Here is a 21092-nt window from a genome sequence, read left to right as displayed (position 1 = left end):
CTTCCTTCCTTCCCTCCCGGCCCCGGGATGGTGGAGGCGGCTCCCGGCCGCGGGCCGCTGCGGAAAACCTTCCTGGTGCCGGAGATCAAACCCCTGGACCAGTATGACTTCCCGCGGGCCAAGACGGCCGCCAGTCTGGCCTGGCTGCTCCGAGCCGCCTTCGGAGGCGCAGGTACCGGGCGGCTGGGGCGGGACTGCGGGCTGGGGAGCGGGGGGCGGGGAGCGGGGGGTCCCCCCGGGTTGGGCGGCTGGCGGGGCCGGGGGAGCCGCAGGTGCGGGGGCCGAGCCCCCTTGGCGCGGGGATGAAGGCAGAACGGGCCGCAGGTGTGTGTGTGTATGTGTGTGCGTGTGTGTGTGTGCGCGCGGTGGGGGGGGGGCAGAAAGAGCAAGGAGGGGGCTGCGGGCGACATGATCGGAACCGGGGGCTGCGGCTGCGAGAACGGGGGCCGAGGCCCGGGCCCCGCCGGGAACAATAGAAGCGGCGGCGGCGGCGGCGGGGAGGGGGTGATGGGGGTGACGGGGGCGGGGGGGCCCCCGCTTTGTGCCGCCTCCCTGCCCGGCCGACAGAGGCTGCCGGGCCGCCTGGGTGTCCAGAGGGCCGGGGTTGGGGGGCGCGGGGGGGCGGGCAGCGGAGGCCCAGCCTGGGTCCTCCTCTGCAGTCCCTCTCCCGGCTCTATGGGGCTGGACTTTGGCTCCCCCGAGGCCGACAGCGGGGGCTGGCAGGGCAGCTCGGTGGGGGAAACCTCGCCCTCCTCCCCCCCCCCCCGCCCCCTTGCCGGGGTTCGGCTGCCCTGACCCAGATACCTGCCGCCCCCCTCCCCCCCCCCCCCCCCCGGTCTTCATCCGCCCCTCCCCTCGGCCTCCTAGCCTTCCCAGCGGCCGCCCGCCCGCCCGCCCCTTGATCTTTCCCAGAGCGAGGACTTCCCCGGCTCCAGAACTGCCACTTGGCAAAGGCCGAGCACTCGGCCGAGGTGGAAGGGGCTGGAAGGCGGGGGTAGCCGGCTGCCCCTACCTACCCCCCCCCCCCCCCGCAGCTCACTCCTCCTCCTGTGCGAAGGGAGGTGCTGCGCAAACAGGACCACGCCTCGCTTCCTTCAACTCCCTCCTCTCCCACCCTCATTTATCTCATCCCTCCGTGGCTCTCTCCTCTTCCCCTTTCTACTCCCCTCTCTTCCAGTCAATCCCTCAGAGGTATTTACGGAGCGCCCACTGCGTGAAGAGCACTGTACTAAGCTCTGGAAAGAGTACGGTAGTCAGTGGATGCAATCCCAGCCCTCGAGTTTTTCCTTTTTCTTCCTAACCCTCCTCTCCCCTCCCTTTCCATCAGTGGTATTTATTCAGTGTTTGCTAGAGCGCTGTACATGCCCTCTCCCTTATTTTTCGTTTTTCCTCCTAACCCTCCTCTCCCCTCCCTTTCCATCAGTGGTATTCATTCAGCGTTTACTAGAGCGCTGTACTGAGTGCTTGAGAGAGTACAGTGAGTTAATAGACGTGATCCCTGCCCTCAAAGAGTTGACAATCTACTTTCCCCCATCTTACCTCCTCCCGCCTCCTTCCCTTCGCCATAAGGGCGGTCTCTGTATGTTGCCAACTTGGACTTCCCAAGCGCTTAGTACAGTGCTCTGCACACGTGATTGAATGAATGAATCCTCTCCTCTACCCCCACATCCTTAGGCTGTAGGAGGGGAAAGCTAGAGGCCATGACACTTAGGTCCGAGGAGCCCGGTGCTGCTTATGTGGGGGCCCAGAAGTTCGGGGTTTTATTACGGTGTTTGATATTATCACCCGTCTACATGTTTTGTTTTGTTGTCCGTCTCCCCCTTCTAGACTGTGAGCCCGTTGTTGGGCTGAGACCATCTCTGTGTGGTGCCGACTTGTACTTCCCAAGGGCTTAGTACGGTGCTCCGCACACAGCGAGCACTCAATAAATGTGATTGAATGAATGATAAGGACTTACTCTGTGCCAAGCCCTGTTCTAAGCCCTGGGGTAGAAACAAGTTAATCAGATCAGACCCAGCCCCTGTTCCGCATAGGGCTCACAAGCCAAATAGGGGGGAGAACAGGCTAATTGAATCCCCATTTTACAGATGAGGAGACTGAGGCATAGAGAAGTTTTTGTCTCTAGCTCCTCTTTAGCTTCAGCTGCCCTCCTGCTCTGGCCCCAGGGAACAGGGTGCCCCAGGTCCCGCCTCCCCACGTGGGTGTGCGGGGTTGGGCCGGTTTTGCGGGGGGGCAAGCCGTACCTGTGAGGCCGAATGGTATCTCAAGCCGGGCTGGGGAGTTGGCCAGAGAGAGAGATCTCGTTTGCGCAGAGAGGGGTGGAAAAGGGGCCCACCCTCTGCTCTCCACCTTGATCTCTGCACTTGGATTCTCTCCTCTCTCTGGTGGTTCCTCCTCTCAGAACCCAGGCGTCCTGCCTCCCAGTCCGCAGCTCAACAGCTGCTCCACCTGGTTGCTGGCTGGAGAGGGAGGGGAAGTTCTGAGTTAATTAAGCACCTCCACTTTAATGAGCTCTCTGGGGTGGGGATGGGGGAGGCCCTGGCCCTAACCTCTTCCCATTTCCCATTACGATAGAGGGACCTTGTTGACCTCCTTCCTTCTCTGAGCTCTGGTTGCTGTCCCCCTGATCCCCCTCCTTTCCTGAGGAGGGGGTCTAAAACCACCGAGTGGGGAATCTGGGGAATCTGACCTGTGGGATCTGCCCACGCCTCCCCGCCCCTCCCGACCGCCCAACCACAAACACACGAGTGTGCGCACACACACATACACACCCCTCTCGCTTCCCCCCCCCCCCCCCCCATCACCACCACCTCAGGGATCCGGTTCTCACCCAGATCAACCTGTTCCCTTGGGAGCCACAGAGTTACGTGGTGGCTGTCAGTTACTCGGTTCCGCCTTTCCGCCCAGGACCCAGGCGTCCTGTCCTCCAACTTTCCCCATCAGAACCTGGCTCCCCTCCCAGAGGCCGGGTGTCCTGTTTCCCAGCTCTTCCCACTGGACTGTCTTCCCCTCTCAGGACCCAGGTGTCCTGCCCCCGCACCCTCAGCCCCTGCTCCTGCGCTCTGGGGCCCTGGGAACTTCTGTCAGCCCTCCCCCCTCCCCCCAGGAGGGAGAGATCAAAGTTGACTGGGCAGCTGGCCAGCAGCTCCTGGACAAACTGGTTTCCCTGCCCACGTGAGGGCTGAAATCCCGGGCCCAGGACTTGTCACGGGCCAAAGGCTTCTGCCCTTCAACCACCCCTCACCCCCACCCTCTCCTCCCTTGAAGCAGGGTGGTTTGGGGTGGGCTGGGGAACAGGAAGAGAAGCAGAGGCTGGATGGGGAGTAGCTGGGAGTGGGCAAGATGGCTTGCATTTTCTTTGGGGAGATTCAGGACCTGCTCAGGAGCTGGTTTTCCAAAGTTGTTCCAGAGGTCATCATGTCCAGTCCCCTGCTTCCATATCACCCTGTTTGGGGGAACCCTTCCTCCTCAGCCCAACCTTTCCCTCCTCGTCCCCCCTCAGCTTCTCTGGGCTCTTCCCCAGAAGAGGAAACTGGAGCCAAGCTGGGCCAGGAACCGGGAATCACCTCGCTCCCCCCCGCCCCGAACTCCCATCGGGGTCACTAGGGTCCCTGCCCCAGGGCCGTGGAAGCTAGAGGAGCCCCTTTCGTTGGCAGTCCTTTGGAGACTCTGTTCCCCGAATCATGGGGTCCTGGGTCTGGCGAGGAGCTCCTGGCTTCCTGGGTCGGGACTCGGAGCCAGCTAAGCAGTGGGAGCTTAGGGCTCAACTGCGTCTGATGTCGGTGTTTTGGACCTACCCCAGCGCTTTGCGTAGTGCTTGGGATGTGATAAACGCTTAACAAATACTATTATTTTATTATTATTATTATTATTATTATTATTCTGTGCATAGTCTACTCTTGGGACTTTAAGCTCTCCTTCCTTCCCCTGCCACAACTCTCGGTTCAGTGATGTCAGCAAATGCGATTGGGGGTGGTGGGAGAGGGCAATGTGGAATCTTGCCCCCGGGCCTGTGTGATGCAAGACCTGCCCTGGCTGGAACCCAGGAATCCCGGCCCCCAGGCCAAAGCCCTGCCAATTTGACCCCAGCTGCTGACGGAGGGGCTGGTGGGGCCCTGCAGAGGGGCTTTTTGCCCCCAGGTTTCTTCCCCTCCAGGCAGACCCCACCCTCCTTCCCCAAGCTGGTGAGGGGGTTCATGCTGGGACTCCTGCCCAGGGGTTGGAAGCCAAGGGGGTTGAGGGCTGGGGATGGGAGGGAGAGCTGGGGGTGGGGGGGGAGGCAGGGTGAATAGGTCACCTGGGATCCAAAGCAAGCAAAACACTCTGGTCCCCCTTGACTTTCAGCTCTCTGACTTCCATTTCCCCTCCTCCACTGGAATCAACCAATCAGTCACATTTATTGAGCACCTGCTGTGTGTGAAGCACTGGACTGAGCAGTTGGGAGGGTACTGTAGTTAGTAGACGTGACCCTGCCCTCCAGGAGCTCACAATCTAATGGGGGGTGGGGGGGAGACAGCCACTTAAAGAAATCCAAAGAGGAAGAAGTAATAGCGTATATAAGATATGGTTCAGAAGGACTCAAGTGGCTCTTGGGGGGTGTCCTGTGGCCAGATGAGAGATCATTCAGGGAAGGCCTCCTAGACGAGATGTGATTTCAGAAGGGTTTTGAAGATGGGGAGAACGGTGGTCTGCTGGATGGGGAGAGGGGGGAGTAGTGGTCGGCAGCAGGAGAGACGAGAACGAGGCGAGGCACCGTGAGCAGGTTGGCCTGAGAGGAGCCAAGGGTGCGAGCTGGGGTGTCGGGGGAGAGAAGAGTGGCTAAGTAGGAGGGAGAGAGTGGATTGAGTGCCTCGAAGCCAGTTGTCAGGAGTAACAACCCTCCCTTTCTCAGGTCCCCAGGACGACCTCCTGGGTGAATCCAATAGCCTCTCCTCCGTCTTTGTCCTTCTGGATGCTGCCGTTGACCCCCACCTCCGAGACCTACCCTCCAACCCCAGCTTTAAGGATCCTTATCCTTCTGGTTTTCCCACCTCATCTGTCTTCTCCTCCTAGGCCTCCCCTTCCTCCCTTGACTGATTTGCTACGGGCTTCCGCCCAGGCCCCGGGGTGGGTCTCTGCAGTCCTCTCCCTTACTACCTTCATTCCCTCAGGGAGCTTTTGCTGTCCTGGGTGACTCTTGGAAGTCTTCCAAAGCCCCATCTTTCCAGCTCCCCTCCTATCTCCTCCTGCCTCTAGGGCATCTCCATTCAGATCTCCTGCCTTCTGTGAGAGAGCTCAGTTCATTCGTTCGTTCATTCTTATTTATTGAGCGCTTACTGTGTGCAGAGCACTGTACTAAGTGCTTGGAAAGTACAATTCGGCAACAGATAGAGACAATCCCTACCCAACAATGGGCTCACAGTCTAGAAGGGAACTAGAACTACACTACAGCTACAACTGTGCTTATCCCTTCCCCCATCCTCTGCATGCTCACAAGCACGCTCCTGCCCAGGTCTTCCCCTCTCTCCCCCGCTGTTCCTGTTCTCTCTGACCCTCACATTCACAGCCTTGGAGTCATCTTTGACTCCCCTCTCTCTTCCCCAGCTCCCCCAACTATTCAATGTGTTGCCAAATTCTGCTTCTTTTGTCCAGAACAAAATCTCCCGGGTCCATCCCTTCCTTTCTATCTCCGCAGCTACTCCCCCTAGTCTAAGGCCTGACTTCCTCGTGTCAGCATTACTGCAGGAGCCCCAGAGTGAAGTCCAGGCTGGGCAGCGGAGGATAGTTGAATGGCCCACAGCCATTTTCGGGTCAGCCCTGACTTTCCCTCTAGTGACCGACCCACTGTGGACCCCTCATTCATGAACCTCGCCAATACTCTCTTGAATCTCATGGTATTTTGGCTCAGTGACTTCCTGGGGTAACAGGTTCCATACGCTCCCGACCTGCTGGATGAAGAAGCTGCCTTTGGTTTCTTTGGAACCTTCCACCCTCAAGATCCGTTGGCTGCTCTTTCGTCCTGGGGGTGTGAGATTTGGGGAACAGCAATATTCTGTGTCCGCCCCGTCCACGCACCTCGTGATTCTGCCGGCTTCAGTTGCGTCCCTCTCTTGGCCTGTGTCTTTCCAAGATGAAGAATCCTAGTCTTTTCTGTCTGTTCTGAAATGGAATCAGTCAGTCGAGTGTATTTATTGGGGGCTTACTGTGTGCAGGGCAATGTACTAAGCTCTTAGCAGTGTATTGAAGCTGCCCTCAAAGAGTTGACGATCTACTTTCCTCCATCTTACCTCCTCCCCCCTCCTTCCCTTTGCCATAGGGACGGTCTCTGTATGTTGCCAACTTGTACTTCCCAAGCGCTTAGTACAGTGCTCTGCACACAGTAAGCGCTCAATAAATACGATTGAATGAATGAATGCTCCATCCCCTTGATCATCTGGGTCCGCCTCGTTCATTCATCCAATCGTATTTATTGAGCGATTACTGTGTGCAGAGCACTGTACCAAGTGCTCGGGAGAGTAGAATACAACAATAAGCAGGCACATTCCCTGCCCACAGCGAGCTGCTTCTCCAGCTCAGGCACATCTGGCACATGGACCCGGGCCACAGTTCCTAGTGACACTTGCGCATTGTAAAACGGGATGGGTGCTGTGGAAGTGGAGCCCTCCCCATCCCTTGGAGCCAACGTGGTGGCTCCGTTTCTTGCCTCTTCCAGGCTGGCCAGGGCCCTGGCTCCCCGCCACGCCCCTGACATTTCTAAGACCCAACCCTGGAGTCCAGTGAGGACGAGCTGGACACCTGCCTCACTCCCCAAGCCCCTTGGATCAGGCCTCCTGAGGCGCTAAGCAAGCTCAATAAGTGTGGTGCTGAGTGCCCGCGGGGGAGAGCGGGGCCTCCCGGGGTGGGGGTGGGAGAGTGCACTAGGGGTACCCAAGGTGGTGATGAAGACTATGAACCCCATGTGGGCCAGGGACTGCGTCCATCCTGATTTTCTTGTATCTGACCCAGCGCTTAGTACAGCGCCTGGCGCATTGTAAGCGCTTAACAAGTCCCAGTTAGCGATACAAGCTAATCAGACTGGACACCATCCAGGTCCCACGTGGGGTTCACAGTCTTAACCCCCATTTTACAGATGAGGCCCAGAGAAGTTGTCACTTGCCCAAGGTCACACAACAGACAAGTGGTGGAGCCAGGATTAGAACCCAGGTCCTCTGACTCCGAGGCCCAATATCTAGCCACTAGGCCACGCTGCTTCTCTGGCTGGGGCTGGGTGGGGTCTGAGCACCTGCTGACTGGAGTCCTGTCACAGATACAGCTTCCCGACCGACCCCAGTCCTATCGTGAGGTGCAGAGCGGGCCAGCTGTGGCTTCATCCCACCAGCCCCGATCCCTGTAGGGGCAGTGGCCCTCATTCATTCATTCAGTCGTATTTATTGAGCACTTACTGTGTGCAGAGCACTGTCCTAGGTGCTTGGAAAGTACAATTCGGTAACAGAGACAATCCCTATCTAACGATGGGCTCACAGTCCGGAAGGGAGAGATAGACAACAAAACAAAACAAGTAGACAGGCGTCAATACCGTCAAAATAGATAAATAGAATTATTGATCTATGTACATCATTAATAAAATAGAGTAATAAATATGTACAAGTATACACAAGTGCTGTGGGAGGGGAATGGTGTAGGGCAGAGGGAGGGAGTGGGGACGATGGGGAGGGTTGGAGGAGCAGAGGAAAAGGGGGGCTCAGTCTGGGAAGGTCTCCTGGAGGAGTTGAGCTCTCAGTAGGGCTTTGAAGGGGGGAAGAGAGCTAGTTTGGTGGATGTGAGGAGGGAGGGCATTCCAGGCCAGAGGTAGGACGTGGGCCAGGGGGTCGACGGCGGGACAGGCGAGAATGAGGTGCAGTGAGGAGGTTAGCGCCAGAGGAGCGGAGTGTGCGGGCCAGGATGGAGAAGGAGAGAAGGGAGGTGAGGTAGGAGGGGGCACGGTGATGGAGAGCTTTGAAGCCAATAGTGAGGAGATTTTGCTTCCTGTGAAGGTTGATAGGCAACCACTGGAGATTCCTGAGGAGGGAAATGACGTGCCCAGAGCGTTTCTGTAGAAAGATAATCCGGGCAGCGGAGTGAAGTATAGACTGAAGGGGGGAGAGGCAGCGCCAGTGTGGGAGTCGGCACTCGCGCAGCCAAACGACAGATCTCAGAGGTGCCCAAGGATGACCGTGAACGCACGACTCCTTCCCTCCGGGAGTGCAGAGAGGGCCTGGCCTGGCCTACCTCAGTTGGAGGTACCTCTGTTCCTGCAGCTTGGGGTGGGTTAGACTCTGTCGTTTTGTCCCAGGCAAGTCATGATGATAATGATGGCGATAACAGTGGCGTGTGTTAAGTGCTTGTTCTGGGCCGAGCACTGTCCTGAGGGCTGGGGTCGAGCCCGGACCGTCATGGAGAAGCTGTGTGGCTTAGTGAAAAGAGCAGAGGCCCTGGGCTGTAATCCCAGCTCCGCCATGTGCCTGCTGTGACCTTGAGCAAGTCACTTCACTTCCCTGTGCCTCAGTTACCTCATCTACAAAACAATAATAATAATGGCATTTGTTAAGCGCTTACTATGTGCCAAGCACTGTTCTAAGCCCTGGGGGGATACAAGGTCATCGGGTTGTCCCACGTGGGGCTCACAGTCTTCATCCCCATTTTACAGACGAGGGAACTGAGGCACAGAGAAGTTAAGTGACTTACCCGAAGTCACACAGCTGACAAGTGAGATTCAATACGCGTTCTCCCTCCTACTCCGATTGTGAGCCCTGTGAGGGACAGGGACCGTGTCTGACCTGATCATCCTGTATCTTTCCCGACGCTTAGTACAGTGCTTGACACATGTACTTAACAAATGCCACGGTTGTCATCATCAGGTGGCATGCAGTCCGTCGGACCAACTCCCACTGTGAATCCTGGGTCCCAGGTCAGGTCAAGTCAGGCTCAGACAAAAGGAAGATGGGTGTTGGGCTGGGATTGTGCCCCAGAACGTCACTCCCTTCTCCCTTGCTTCCAGCCGCTCCTCCCTACACCAAGCAGGGCGGAGGTCTTTTCTCCAGCACCAATGTGCTTACATCAATCCTGCTGCTCTGAAGCCTGCAGTGACTCCCAGTTGCCTCTTGATTTGATTAAAGCTCCCGACCAAGCCCTCTTTCTCCATCTCTATTCTGCTCTGACTCATGCCCTCCGCTCCAGCCACATTCAAGCGCTAGGCTGCGAAGTGGAGACCCGGGTTCTAGCTTGGGACCTTGTCCGAGGCCCCCATCTCCTCCCCGGCCCTTCGTTTTCACCTCGACAGATGGGGCTACTAGTACCCGCCTCTCCCTACCAACCGGGGGATGTCTTGAAGAGAAAATGAGATGATTGATAAGGAAAGCGCTTAGGCCGATGAAATGTTAGACAAATTATTATGCCCCCTCCACCCCCCAGCCAATTCTTCCGGTGCTGCCATTGAACAGATCGTTCCCCGCCCTGCTTCTCTCCGCCAATCTGTGTCATTCCCGTCTCAGCAAATTCTGCTCAAGTATTGCCTTTACCCCACCTCACCCTCACTACTCCTCTCCCCTACCCACGACTCGACTCCTGCCTTCTCAGTGACCGAGCCCCGATGTGTGTCCGCCTGGCCCGGGTAGCCGATCTATTCGTCCTGAGGTCCGTCCCCCCCCCCGGGCCCCGGGTGCTGACCACCTCTCTCCCCCTCGCCCCCATCCTCCCTCCAGAGCACGTGCCCACAGAACTGTGGGAGCCCTTCTACACGGACCAGTACGCCCAGGAGCACATGAAGCCACCGGTGACCCGGCTGCTGCTGTCAGCCGAGCTGTACTGTCGGGCCTGGCGCCACGCGCTGCCCAAGATGGAAGCCCCACCTGATCCCCCCGCCCTGCTGGCCCTGTTGGCGCGCCGGGGGCTAACGCCTGCCCTGCCCGAGCGGCCGGTCCGCGAGGCCGACCTGCGCCACCAGCCCATCCGCATGGTGAGAGAAGGAGAGGCGCCACACAAACACACACTCACACCCACCCCTCGCCCAAGTGCGTTCCCCTCTCCTCTCCCGTAGAGCCCGGCCCCACCCACAGCCTCCCTGGGTTCCCTCCCGGCCCCACCTCCCGAAGTCCTGCCCCTGTCCCCACCCCCGCCTCCCGCCCCGGATCCCGGCAGCTGCGCCGTGGCCTCCCCGGAGCCAGCAGCCTGAGCCCTTCCGCCCCGTCCCGCTCCTTTCAGGGTGCCCACCTAGCAGTGATCGATGCGCTGATGACAGCCTTCGCCATCGAGTGGACCCGGCCCCTCGCGGAGCCCGCAGCCCCCGGGGGCTGGGAGAACAAAATCCTCCTTTGGGTGGACACGGTAGGTGTGTTGGGGGGGCGGGTGAGCAGGGCCCTGACCCTGGGGTAGCAGGAGGAGTGACCCCCGCTCTCTCTGCCGCTCCTGTTGATCCCCCTCTCCGATTCCCGCTGCAGACCGTGCGGCGGCTCCAGGAGACCTCAGAGCGTGAGGCGGCGCAAAGGCCCTCAGGCCCCGTGCCCGATGGCCCGGCCCAACCCTCGGTGAGCCCGGGGTTGGGGTGGGGGGCCCTGCCTGCAGACTCCGGGGGTGGGAGTGGGGCTGGAACAAATAGGAAACACCCCCCAACACCACCACCTCTCACCTCCCAGGGTGCGGCCGGGAGCCTCCCATCCTTTCCCCCAGCGTCGGCGTTAGGACCTCCATTCCCACTATCCTTGAGGAGCCCCCCTGGGGTTCCCCCTCGCAGACATGGCTATGACTGCTGCTCTCTCTCTCCCTCTCTGTTTTTCCCCTCTCCCCCTCTCCTTTCCTCATCTCCTCTCCTCCCTTCCACCTCCTCTCTTCTGCCTTCAGTGTCCCACCCGGTGGTACTGGAAACTGGTTCCTGTAAGTGGGGGCTCGTCTACTCTTTTGTGCTTATCTGCACCCCAAAATCTCACTGCACCCCATTCCTTCTCACCCTTCCTGCATCGGTATTGGCTGCCTGCAGACCCCCGCCCTCCTCTCCCCTCCTTGAGCCAATGATGTGAAATTCTGGGGACACGCCTCGGATTTGGAGTCTGGAGGAAAACGGGGGTAGCTGGCTTGGGGGGGATAACTCTGTCCCGTGGTGAGAAGTCAGGGTGTCTCATCCTTTGCTCACCCACTCCTCCACTCTGTCCCTCCAGGGTTCCTCCTCCACCACCACTGTGGTCCCGCGGGGCCCCCGAGGGAGAAAGGTGAAGGTCCGGGGTGTCCTGATCCACTGAGGGGTGTCTCCTTCTGCATGCTCACGCCCTGCTTGCTTCTTCTTCTTCCACGCTCCCCCGCACCCCACTCCTCAGGTGGCCAGAGTGGGCCAGGTAGCTCCATTCCAGTTTGGGGGAATCAATCTGGGGTAGGCGTCCAGAGGCCCAGCAGAGGCCCACAGATGTGTTGTCCCTGTAGTAGGCTACCTTTGAGGGTTTGGAGTCAATCAGAGCCCAAACCCAGCCCCTCCTCCCTCCCCACTCTCTGGATATGAGGCCTGGGGAAGGAAGACGCTGGGGAGGCAGAGGCCCCGAGCTGGGTGTTGAGGGGAGATAGGTTTGAGAGCCAGAGCCTCTGGTGAGATCTCTGGGGTGCCTGGCCGGGTGGGAGTGGGGAGCAGAATCCCAAGGCTAACCCAGGAACAAGGAAAACGCCTCACGGCCTGGGCTGGTCCAGTGGCTGGGGGATGGATGAAGTGACCTCTAGAGGGGCTCCAAATGGAGGATGGAAGCTTTGTCCCCTCCAGCACCCACCCCCCAACCCCAAATCAGGTATTTGGGATTTGTTAGAGGATCGCCCTTCCAAGAGACTCTAGGGAGGGATGGGGTTACTTAGAGCACAGAAGAGGGGGACCCCCTCCAAAGAGTGGGGAGGGGCGCTTAGGATTGGAGAAGCAATAAAGTGAGCTCAGGATAAATCCCCTAAACCTGGACATGGGGTTGCCCCGCCCCCTTACTCTGGCCCCGTTGACCCCCTCTCCCTTTTCTGCCCGTCCCCCGGGCTGAGACTGATGTCCACTCTCCTCTCTCCTTTCCTCTCTCCTTTCACCCCAGCACGCCATCGCATTCTGTTTAAAGGAATCTGGGAGCAAACCCCCAGTGGTAAAGTATCCTTGTCCCTGGGCCCCCCTCCGTCCACCCCCAGGGCCCCCCCCCTCCCAGTTCTGTCTCCCACTCCTGCTGCTGCCGCTGCTGCTGCTGCTGCCGCTGCCACCCCCTCTCCCCCTCTCAGGGCCTGTGGCTTCTGCTTTCATCAGTGACCAGTGTGAGGGTCTCAGCCAGGACTGGGGGGTTCTGAGGTTAACTTGGGGAGGGCAGCAGGGGACTCTGAGCAGTAGCGACTCTGGGAGGGAATGGGACCGGGACTGTGGTGTTCTCCATCCCCCCCCGTCCTGTCGGGCTCATGGCTGCCAGGTCTTCCCGTGTCCCCTCCGCATGGCCCATCACCCCTCTTCCCCTTCAACTCTGCATCTCACTCTTGGGGCGGTTGCCTTGGAAACCTGAGTGGCAGGGTGAGGGAGGCCTCCCTCCCTCCCCTTTGCCCCCAGCCCCCCACCGAGAGAGATGGAGTAAGGGACCCAGGCACCCGGCCCTCCCCCCCGCCCCCCTTCCCTCCATCGCCTCCCCCTTCTGCGTGTACCCGGACGTCTGGTCCGTCCAGCCCTCCGACGGTGACTGTGGAACTGGTGGGTCCGGGAGAAAGTGTGACTCCGGGGTGGGGGGGGCCCGATCCCTGAGCTCTGCCCCCTCTCCCACAGATCCGTTACCGGAAAGACCGTGCCGTGGCCCGTCGGGCCCCCTGCTTCCCCGCTGTGTCTGGGCTGCAGGATCTGGCCAGTGGGGCGGCACTGGCAGCCACCATCCATTACTACTGCCCCCAGCTGCTGCGCCTCGAGGGTGAGCGAGAGCCCGGGTTGGGTGGGGGGAGCGGGGAAGGGAGGGCCCTTGGGACCCAGACTCTCGAGTCCTGCCGGAGCCCTGTCGGGTCAGGACTTTTAGACTGTGAGCCCACTGTTGGGTAGGGACTGTCTCTATACGTTGCCCATTTGTACTTCCCAAGCGCTTAGTCCAGTGCTCTGCACACAGTAAGCGCTCAATAAATACGATTGATGATGATGAGGATGATGACTTCCGCCCCCGCCGGCTCCTCCCACGAGGCCCTCTGGCCTAGGGTCAGTGCCGTCCCTGCCCCTTACGCCCTCGGCTCCCATAGGAGCCCTCCCTCCCGGCCCACAAGTGACAGGGTGTGGGGAACCCAGGCGTCTGGTCTCCCCGCAGATGTCTGCCTGAAGGACACCATGTCGGTGGCCGACAGTCTCTACAACCTGCAACTGCTCCAAGATTTCTGTGCCGCTCGCCTCGCCGGGGGCTGCCCGCTGGCCCTGGAGGACCTGCTTTATGTCCCCCCCATCCTCAAGGTGACCTTTCACCCCTCCCTTGGCCCCCAGCCTCCTTAGCCGGGGCAGGGGGAGGTGGTTCCGGGCCTTCTAGAGACCAGATATCCTGGCCTTAGGCCCCGCCCCAGAGCCTCTGCGGATCAGGCTGGTCCTCGATATGTCATTCCTGAGAGGGAGGGGACGGGAGAGTGGCTGGGAGAAGGACTCTGGCTGCCGGGAGACCCCTCTTTGCCCGGGAACGGGGAGGCCTCGAAGGGGCAGCTTGCTCCTCGGGTTCACTCTCCTCTTGACCTCCCCCAGATCAATATCGGGGTGCTCCTGGCAGAGCTGTTTTTCTGCTTCGAGGTCCTGAAGCCGGACTTCGTCCGCCCCAAGGAGTTACCTGATGGGCAAGGTGAGGAGCCAGGTGTCCGGGCTCCCAGACCCATCCGGCCTCCTGGGGGAGAGGGGAGGCTGGAGGACCGAGTGGGAGAGGGGAGGAGAGGGTAGAGTCCTCCCTGGGGCTCCCCGCTTGGGAGTAGCGGGGGAGTGTTGACTGGCTGCGTGTGTGTGTGTGTTGTAGGCTCCCCCCGCCTCAGCGACACGTCCACCCCACCGAGCGGCAATGGGAGCAGGTAGCGTTGTCTCTCCTTCCTCCCCCCGGCCCCCTTTGCCTTCCCTTCCCCAGATGGGTGACCCAGAACCCAGGCAGCCCATCCCCAGCCCTCCGCCAGGCCATGCCCTTCTGGAGCTGGGGCTAGAATCCAGGAGTGGCCACTCCCGTGCCAAAGGGAGTGGGGTCTGGGGATCATGGAGTCTCTCTCTCCCTCCCTCTCTCCCTCAGTTCTCCGGTCTTCAACTTCCGGCACCCACTCTTGTCCCCCGGGGGCCCTCAGTCCCCACTCCGGGGCTCTGCAGGTGAGAAGGATTCCTTCCTTGGGGAGGGGTGGGAGGGTCTCGACACCGCCACCAGATCTACCACTCCACCCCCAGCGCCCCTCGAGACCGCCACCGGCTCTCTAGCAGTCCCCACGATCGCCACTTCCTGCCCCGGCGATACTTGTGCCCTCCGATGCCCCAGCCCCTCTCCCACCGGCGGGACTGGGGTGGTGGTGGCGGGGGGGGGGGGGGGGACCCTGCGCGTTGCGGGGTGCCCGGAGCCCGTAGAGGCCATGCTCACCGGCTGGGGGTCCCCGCAGGCTCCCTGCACCACTCTCCTTCGCTGTCCCACGTGGAGGGATTTGGGAAGACCTGGAACCGCCAGCTTAGGTGAGCGTCGGCCGGGGTTGGCGGGGGGCTGGGGTGGAATCCCGCAGTGGGGATCCCTCCCCCCTCCCCGGCTCTCACCGCCCCCACCGCCTGCCCCTCCTTCCTCCAGCCGCCCCCTGTCGCAGGCCATCTCCTTCAGCATCCCCTTTGGGCTGGATAGTGACGTGGACATCGTGATGGGGAACCCGGTGCTCCTGCGCTCGGCCAGCTCGGACAGCCTGGGCCCCCCGAGCCGGGCCCCAGCCTTCGCCCCGCCGGCTCCCCGGCCCCCGCCGCACCCCGTGGAGCCGGCCCCGGAGCCCGGGGACCTGCCCACCATCGAAGAGGCCTTGCAGATCATCCACAGCGCCGAGCCCCGCCTGCTACCCGACGGAGCGGCCGACGGCGCCTTCTATCTCCACTCTCCCGAGGGGCCCCCGAAACTGCCGCCCGAGGGGCCTTCCAAAAGCGGCGGCCTGCCTGCCTACCACCCCCACCCGGAGGGCTCGCCGAAACCGGCCCCGGCGGCCCCGTGCCCGCCCGAGGCGTCCCCGAAAGCTCCCCCGGCCACGGCCCCCGAGGGCCCGGTGCGCATGACCAGTTTCGCCGAGCGCAAGAAGCACCTGCTGAAGCCGGAAGGGCGGGCCGAGGAGGAGGCGGCGGCGGCGGCGGCGACGACGGCGGCGGCGGGCGTGGGGGCGGCGGGGCCCGAGACCCTGACGTCGGAGATGAGTTCGGAGATGAGCCAGCTGGGGGCCCGGCTGGAGGAAAAGCGGCGGGCCATCGAGGCCCAGAAGCGGCGCATCGAGGCCATCTTCGCCAAGCACCGCCAGCGGCTGGGCAAGAGCGCCTTCCTGCAAGTGCAGCGGCGCGAGGCGGGCGAGGACGGTCCGGAGGAAGGCCTGGAGGAAGGCCCGGACGGCGGGGAAGGCGAGCAGCCAGCCGGGGAGGACCGGGGAGAGGCCCTCGAGCGGCCCCCCGAGCGGGCCAAGACGGTGACCTTCGGTCCGGAGGTGGGGCGCCCGGCGGAGGAGAACCTCGGGGACTACAACCGGGCGGTGAGCAAGCTGAGCGCGGCCCTCAGCTCCCTGCAGCGGGACATGCAGCGACTGACGGCCCAGCAGCAGCGGCTCCTGGGGGACAAACAGCCGCCGCCACCCCCGCTCCCGGGCCCGGCGGCCTGGGTCATCCCCGCCCCGGCCTCCCCCGCCCGGCCTCTGTCGCCGTCCCCCGCCCGCCGGGTGGCGCCCCCGCCTCGCTCGCCCCAGCCGGGCCCCCGCCGGGCAACCCCGCCGGCCGCGGCCCCCGCGGCCCCCAAGAGCCCCAAGCACGCGCGGCCGGCGGAGCTGAAGCTGCTGCCGCCGCTCACCCGAGTGCTGACCCCGCCGAACAACGTGGACACCCTCCCCCACCTGCGCAAGTTCTCGCCCTCCCAGGTGCCCGTCCAGACCCGCTCGTCCATCCTCTTTGACGAGGGCGGCGGGGCCCCCGGGGCCCGGTCCGAGCCTGGGGGCGACCCCCCCGGGAACCCCGTGGAGGCGGCGGGCGGCGGGGCCCGGCCGGGGCCGGACGGCGGGGCCCAGGCGGCCACGTCCTCAGCGGAGCGGCGCTCCACCCTCATCGAGATCCCCCTGGGCAGCCTGCGGCCCGAAGGCGGGGACGAGGACGCGAGCCCCCCCGGGGACGACTCGCTCGAGGAGGCCGCGGAGGCCGAGCAGAGAGCCGGGCTGGGCTTCTTTTATAAGGTGAGGGCCGGGGGCCGGGAGAACGGCAAAGAGGGGAAGGGCGCCGAGGGCCGGCGGCGGGGGCCGGCAACGGGGGCCGGCCCGCCAGCTCCGAGCTTCCTCCGGCAGGGCGAGGAAAAGCCGGAGGACGAGATGGCACAGAAGCGGGCCAGCCTTCTGGAGAGGCAGCAGCGCCGGGCCGATGAGGCCAAGCGGCGGAAGCAGTGGCTGGAGGCCGAGAAGGAGCAGAAGAAGGAGGCGGCGGCCCGGTGAGAGAACCGGCGGCCTGGCCCCCCGCCAGGCCCCAGCTCCCCTTCGTCCCTTCGGGGCGCTTGGCCCCGGCGGCCGTCCCGTCCCCCGCCCCTCTCCAGATGGCTCCTCGGCCTCTGAGTCGGGCCAGTGCTCCCCACTTCTTCCCAGCTGTGGGGCCCCCCCCCTCCCGTGACACCGCCTCTACCCCCCCCGGTGGGCAGGCTGGCGCAGGAGGAGAGGGGCCGGGTGGAGGAGGAAGGCGGGGCCCGGCGGGGCGACTTCACGCGCCAGGAGTATGAGCGGCGGGCGCAGCTGAAGCTGATGGAGGACCTGGACAAGGTGTTGAGGCCGCGAGCCGCCGGGCCCGGCCGGGGAAGGCGGGCGGCTCGGCCCCGCTCCGGCTGCTGTGATGACTCGGCCCTGGGGCGCAGCCCGGCCCGTGGCCTTCTGGGTAAGGGGAGCCGACCGCCCGTCGGGCAGGGAAGATGGGGGCGTTGGGGCGAACGGGAACGAGGCGGCGCCTTGACTCGTCCCCCACGCCCGTCGCCCTCCCCTCAGGCTCCCGGCTCAGCAAGGTCTACTCTCAGTCCACCCTGTCGCTCTCCACTGTCGCCAACGAGCCGGCCAACAGCCTTGGGGTCAAGAGATCGTCCCGGTGAGTCCCCGAGATCCAGAGGAGAAGTCGGGGCCGAGTCCCAGCCGAGGCCCGGGCCCGGCCCTCGGGGAGCGCCCAGTCTAGCAGCAGGGGCAGGCCTGCCGGTCCACATCTAACAGGTCGCAGGCGTGGGACTGTGAGCCCGCTCTTCCAGACTGTGAGCCCGCTGTTGGGTAGGGACCGTCTCTATCTGTTGCCAACTTGGACTTCCCAAGCGCTCAGTACAGCGCTCTGCACGCAGTAAGTGCTCAATAAATACGATTGAATGTGGGAGGAGGGGGCGGGAGGCGAGTTGGGTCACGGATGGTGCTGGTGGAGTGGGTGGGGTTCATCAGGGGCGGCCTCGTGGAGACGCTTGGGCCCCGGAACTCCGGTCCCCGTGAGCTGCAGCAGCAGCGGCTCTGCCCGACTGGTGATTTCTACTCCCGAACTGAGGCGGGGTGAACTGAGGCTGGAAGCAGCCTGCCTGGGCTTCGTCCCTGGGCTCCCCTTCGCGCCCTCGACTGGCAATGCTGCCCTTTTCCCCCTCAGGGCCCCATCTCCCTCTGGCCTCATGTCCCCCAGCCGTTTACTGGGCAGCCGAGAGAAAGACTGGGAGAATGGGAGCACGGCCTCGTCCCCGGCTTCGGTGCCGGAGTACACAGGTGAGGAGGGGGCGAGGGGGCTTGGAGAGAGGGTAGGTGGGCAGTTTCGGGGTGGGGGGTCAGCTGACTGCTCCGTTTCTCTCCGGCCCCCCGCCCAGGTCCCAAGCTGTACAAGGAGCCCAGTGCTAAATCTAACAAATATATCATCCACAACGCCCTCTCTCACTGCTGTCTGGCCGGCAAGGTCAATGAGCCTCACAAAAACCGCATCCTGGAGGTGAGTGGGGACTGGGGAGGACTCGGGTAAGAAAGGGTCTCGATCAGCCACGTCAGTCGTATTGATTGAGTGCTTATTACTGCGTGCAGGGCGCTGTACTGAGCGCTTGGGAGAGAACAGTATAACAGCCACGTTCCCTGCCCAGAACGAGCTTACAGTCTAGGGGGGAGGACGGACACCAATATAAATAAATAAAATTAGATACGTACAGAAGTCCTGTGGGGCTGGGAGCGGGGATGAATAAAGGGAGCGAGTCAAGGCGACGCAGAAGGGAGTGGGAGAAGAGGAAATCAATCAGTCGTATTTATTGAGCCCTTACTGTGTGCGGAGCACTGTGTGAAGCACTTGAAAGGAGGGCTTAGTCAGGGAAGGCCTCTTGGAGATGTGCTTTCAGTAAGGCTGTGAAGGAGGGGAGAGTAAATGTCTGTCGGGCACGAAGAGGGAGGGCATTCCAGGCCAGAGGCAGGACGTGGACGAGAGGCCGGCGGCGAGATAGACGGGATCGAGGCACAGTGAGAAGGCTGGCGTTAGAGGAGCCAGGTGTGCTGGCTGGGCTGTAGTAGGAGAGCAGTGAGCGCTTATAAGACTTGGTAGACACCTTACCTGCCCACAAGGACCTTCCAGATAGCGAAAGAAGTTTCAGACCTGTACGTGAGTGTTGTGGGGCTGAGGATAGGGTGAATAAAGGGTGCAAGCGCAAGGGTGATGCAGAAGGGAGAGGGAGGAGGGGAAATGAGGGCTTTGTCTGGGAAGGCCTCTTGGAGATGTGATTTTAAAAGGGCTTTGAAGGTGGGGAGGGTGGTGGTCTGTTGGCTGTCAAGGCGGGAGGGAGGTCCAGGCCAGAAGCAGGATGTGGGCAAGGAGCTGGCGGCGAGATAGATAACAATAATAACGATGGCATTTATTAAGCGCTTACTATGTGCAAAGCACTGTTCTGATGAGATTGAGGGGCAGCAGGTAGGATGGCGTTAGAGAAGTGAAGTGAGCATGCTGGGTTGTAGCAGGAAATCAGCGAGGTGAGATAGGAGGGGGCAAGGTGATTGAGGGCTTTAAAGCCGACACTAAGGAGTTTCTGTCTGATTTGGAGGTGGCTGGGCAACCACTGGAGACTCTTGAGGAGTCGGGTGATGGGGACTGAATGGTTTTGTAGTCATAATAATAATGATGGTATTTGTTAAGCGCTTACTATGTGCTGAGCACTGTCCTAAGCACTGAGGTAGATACAGGGTTATCAGGTTGTCCCACTTGGGGCTCACAGTAGAAAAATGATCTGAGCAGCAGAGCGAGGTATGGACTGGAGAGGCTGGAGGCAGGGAGGTCAATGAGGAGGCTCAGGGCGGGATGGGATAAGTGCTTGGATCAACATGGTAGCAGTTTGGATGGACAAGAAAGGCTAGATGACGTGCCTGGCATGTGTCGCTCTCCCCCGCTGGACTGGAAGCTCCTTAAGGGCCGGGATCGTGTCTGCCACCACCTGTTGTGTGCTCCCAAGCGCCGAGGACAGTGCTCGGTCCACAGCTGGTCTTCCGGTGACTGGCCTCCTTGCTCCCCTGGAAGCCAAGTTTGGTTCTGGCCCAGTCCCGGGGGCCTCCAGAGCTGGGTGGGATTGGCTCCCTGTGGTCGGGGGGCAGCGCCTGCTCATAGCCGGCCCTTCTGGGAACAGAGGGAAGAGGAAGCCGCGGCCCCCGAGAGCCACACCCGCTCCCCGAAAGCCCCAGCCAGGTGCCCAGCCTTCCTCCCGGGACTTTACGCAGAGGTGGGATGGTCCCGGCATCAGGCCAGCCCTGCCCCAGTCTGAGGAGCGGCCCGCAACCCACTGGGGGCGGGTCTCCCCTCTCCTCTCCTCCCACTCCGCCTTTCCTCCCCTCCTCCCGCAGGAGATCGAGAAGAGCAAATCCAACCACTTCCTGATCCTGTTCCGGGACTCGAGTTGCCAATTCCGAGCCCTGTACACGTTCTCCGGGGAGACGGAGGAGATGTCCCGCCTGGCCGGCTACGGGCCCCGCACCATCACCAAGTCCATGGTTGACGGCATCTACAAGTACAACTCGGACCGCAAGCGCTTCACCCAGATCCCGGCCAAGACCATGTCCATGAGCGTGGACGCCATCACCATCCAAGGTCACCTCTGGCAGTCCAAGAAGCCCAGCACCCCCAAGAAGCCCAGCACCCCTAAATAGAAGGGGCCGCTCTCCTTCCCTCTCCCATCCTTCATTTCTAGGCCCGGGGTCTCCCTTGGGGCTGTTGGAGGAGGGGGGAAACGTCCACCGCAGGGCTGCGGTTGGCAGAGGGAGCTGCCGGCCCCTGTTGCTCTCGCTCTCTCTGCCTCCCTCCCTGGCTTTTTCACAGGGGGTAGAGAACCACCAACGCCCCCCCCCCCCACCCCCACCCTGCCCACTTTCTCCCTGCTCCGGCCCAGGGAGCCGCTCCACAGAGGAGGGAGGAGTCTGGCCGCTCCCCTCCTGCATGTCCCCTTCTCCTGGGTACCCCTAGGAATCGGGGGGGAGGTTGGGTGGGGCCTCCCCCTTTCCCAGCCACCTCTTGCCTGGACGGATGTCTCGTGTACATGTTTTGGGTTTTTTTTTTTCTGGGGGGAGGGGGGCCGGGGGGGGGAGGCCCTTCCCTACCCCGGCTCTGTATTTATATTATATAGTGATATACATAGTGACATTATTTAAAATGATTTTGAAGCTGATTTGTATATAAAGATGCTGGAGTCATTCGGGGGTGGGGGTGGGATGGGGAAGAGGGTCTTCTGCCCTCCACTGCTTGGTGTGTCTCTCCTGGAATGGGGCCGGTGGGCCCCACCCACCACTTTGTGTTTTGTCCTGCTGTGGGGAGGGGGAAGCTGGGAGCTTCAGGGACTCAGGGCTCAGCTCGGCCCCCTTCCCTGCCCTCAAGTCTGTCTGTACCCCCCGCCTGGAATAAAGTCACTGAAAGAGCCGCGTGTGCCGCCCTCTGTTGTGGC

At 61.9% G+C, this 21092-nt stretch overlaps 1 protein-coding gene across 4 annotated transcripts; it reads left to right on the top strand.

The window, feature by feature from the left end:
* On the top strand, nucleotides 1–20492 carry CAMSAP3 (calmodulin regulated spectrin associated protein family member 3). 4 transcript variants are annotated; one of them, XM_038740453.1, is made up of 19 exons: nucleotides 1–172; nucleotides 9720–9973; nucleotides 10219–10341; nucleotides 10455–10541; nucleotides 10855–10887; nucleotides 12063–12110; nucleotides 12767–12905; nucleotides 13287–13426; nucleotides 13706–13799; nucleotides 13968–14019; nucleotides 14229–14302; nucleotides 14584–14653; nucleotides 14763–16377; nucleotides 16486–16625; nucleotides 16830–17059; nucleotides 17167–17263; nucleotides 17795–17907; nucleotides 18006–18124; nucleotides 20002–20492. In XM_038740453.1, the coding sequence occupies exons 1-19, from the start codon at nucleotides 28–30 to the stop codon at nucleotides 20302–20304; spliced, it is 3876 nt and encodes a 1291-aa protein (XP_038596381.1). In that variant the 5' UTR covers nucleotides 1–27; the 3' UTR covers nucleotides 20305–20492. The 4 variants fall into 4 exon arrangements, with proteins under 4 accessions (XP_038596381.1, XP_038596382.1, XP_038596383.1 ...); XM_038740454.1 differs by lacking the exon at nucleotides 10855–10887; XM_038740455.1 differs by lacking the exon at nucleotides 12063–12110.
* The last annotated feature ends 600 nt before the right edge of the window (nucleotides 20493–21092 follow it).

The sequence above is a fragment of the Tachyglossus aculeatus genome, chromosome X1 (genome assembly GCF_015852505.1).
Source record: "Tachyglossus aculeatus isolate mTacAcu1 chromosome X1, mTacAcu1.pri, whole genome shotgun sequence".
Classification (NCBI taxonomy): domain Eukaryota; kingdom Metazoa; phylum Chordata; class Mammalia; order Monotremata; family Tachyglossidae; genus Tachyglossus; species Tachyglossus aculeatus.
This window is presented reverse-complemented; position numbering and strand designations above follow the sequence as displayed.

Excerpts from the sequence above, each read along its gene's own strand:
- CAMSAP3 (XM_038740453.1), top strand. The coding sequence starts at position 28 with ATGGTGGAGGCGGCTCCCGGCCGCGGGCCGCTGCGGAAAACCTTCCTG. Across the intron at positions 10,342-10,454 it reads TCCTCCTTTGGGTGGACACG|ACCGTGCGGCGGCTCCAGGA; the intron begins GTAGGTGTGTTG and ends TTCCCGCTGCAG. Across the intron at positions 10,542-10,854 it reads ATGGCCCGGCCCAACCCTCG|TGTCCCACCCGGTGGTACTG; the intron begins GTGAGCCCGGGG and ends TTCTGCCTTCAG.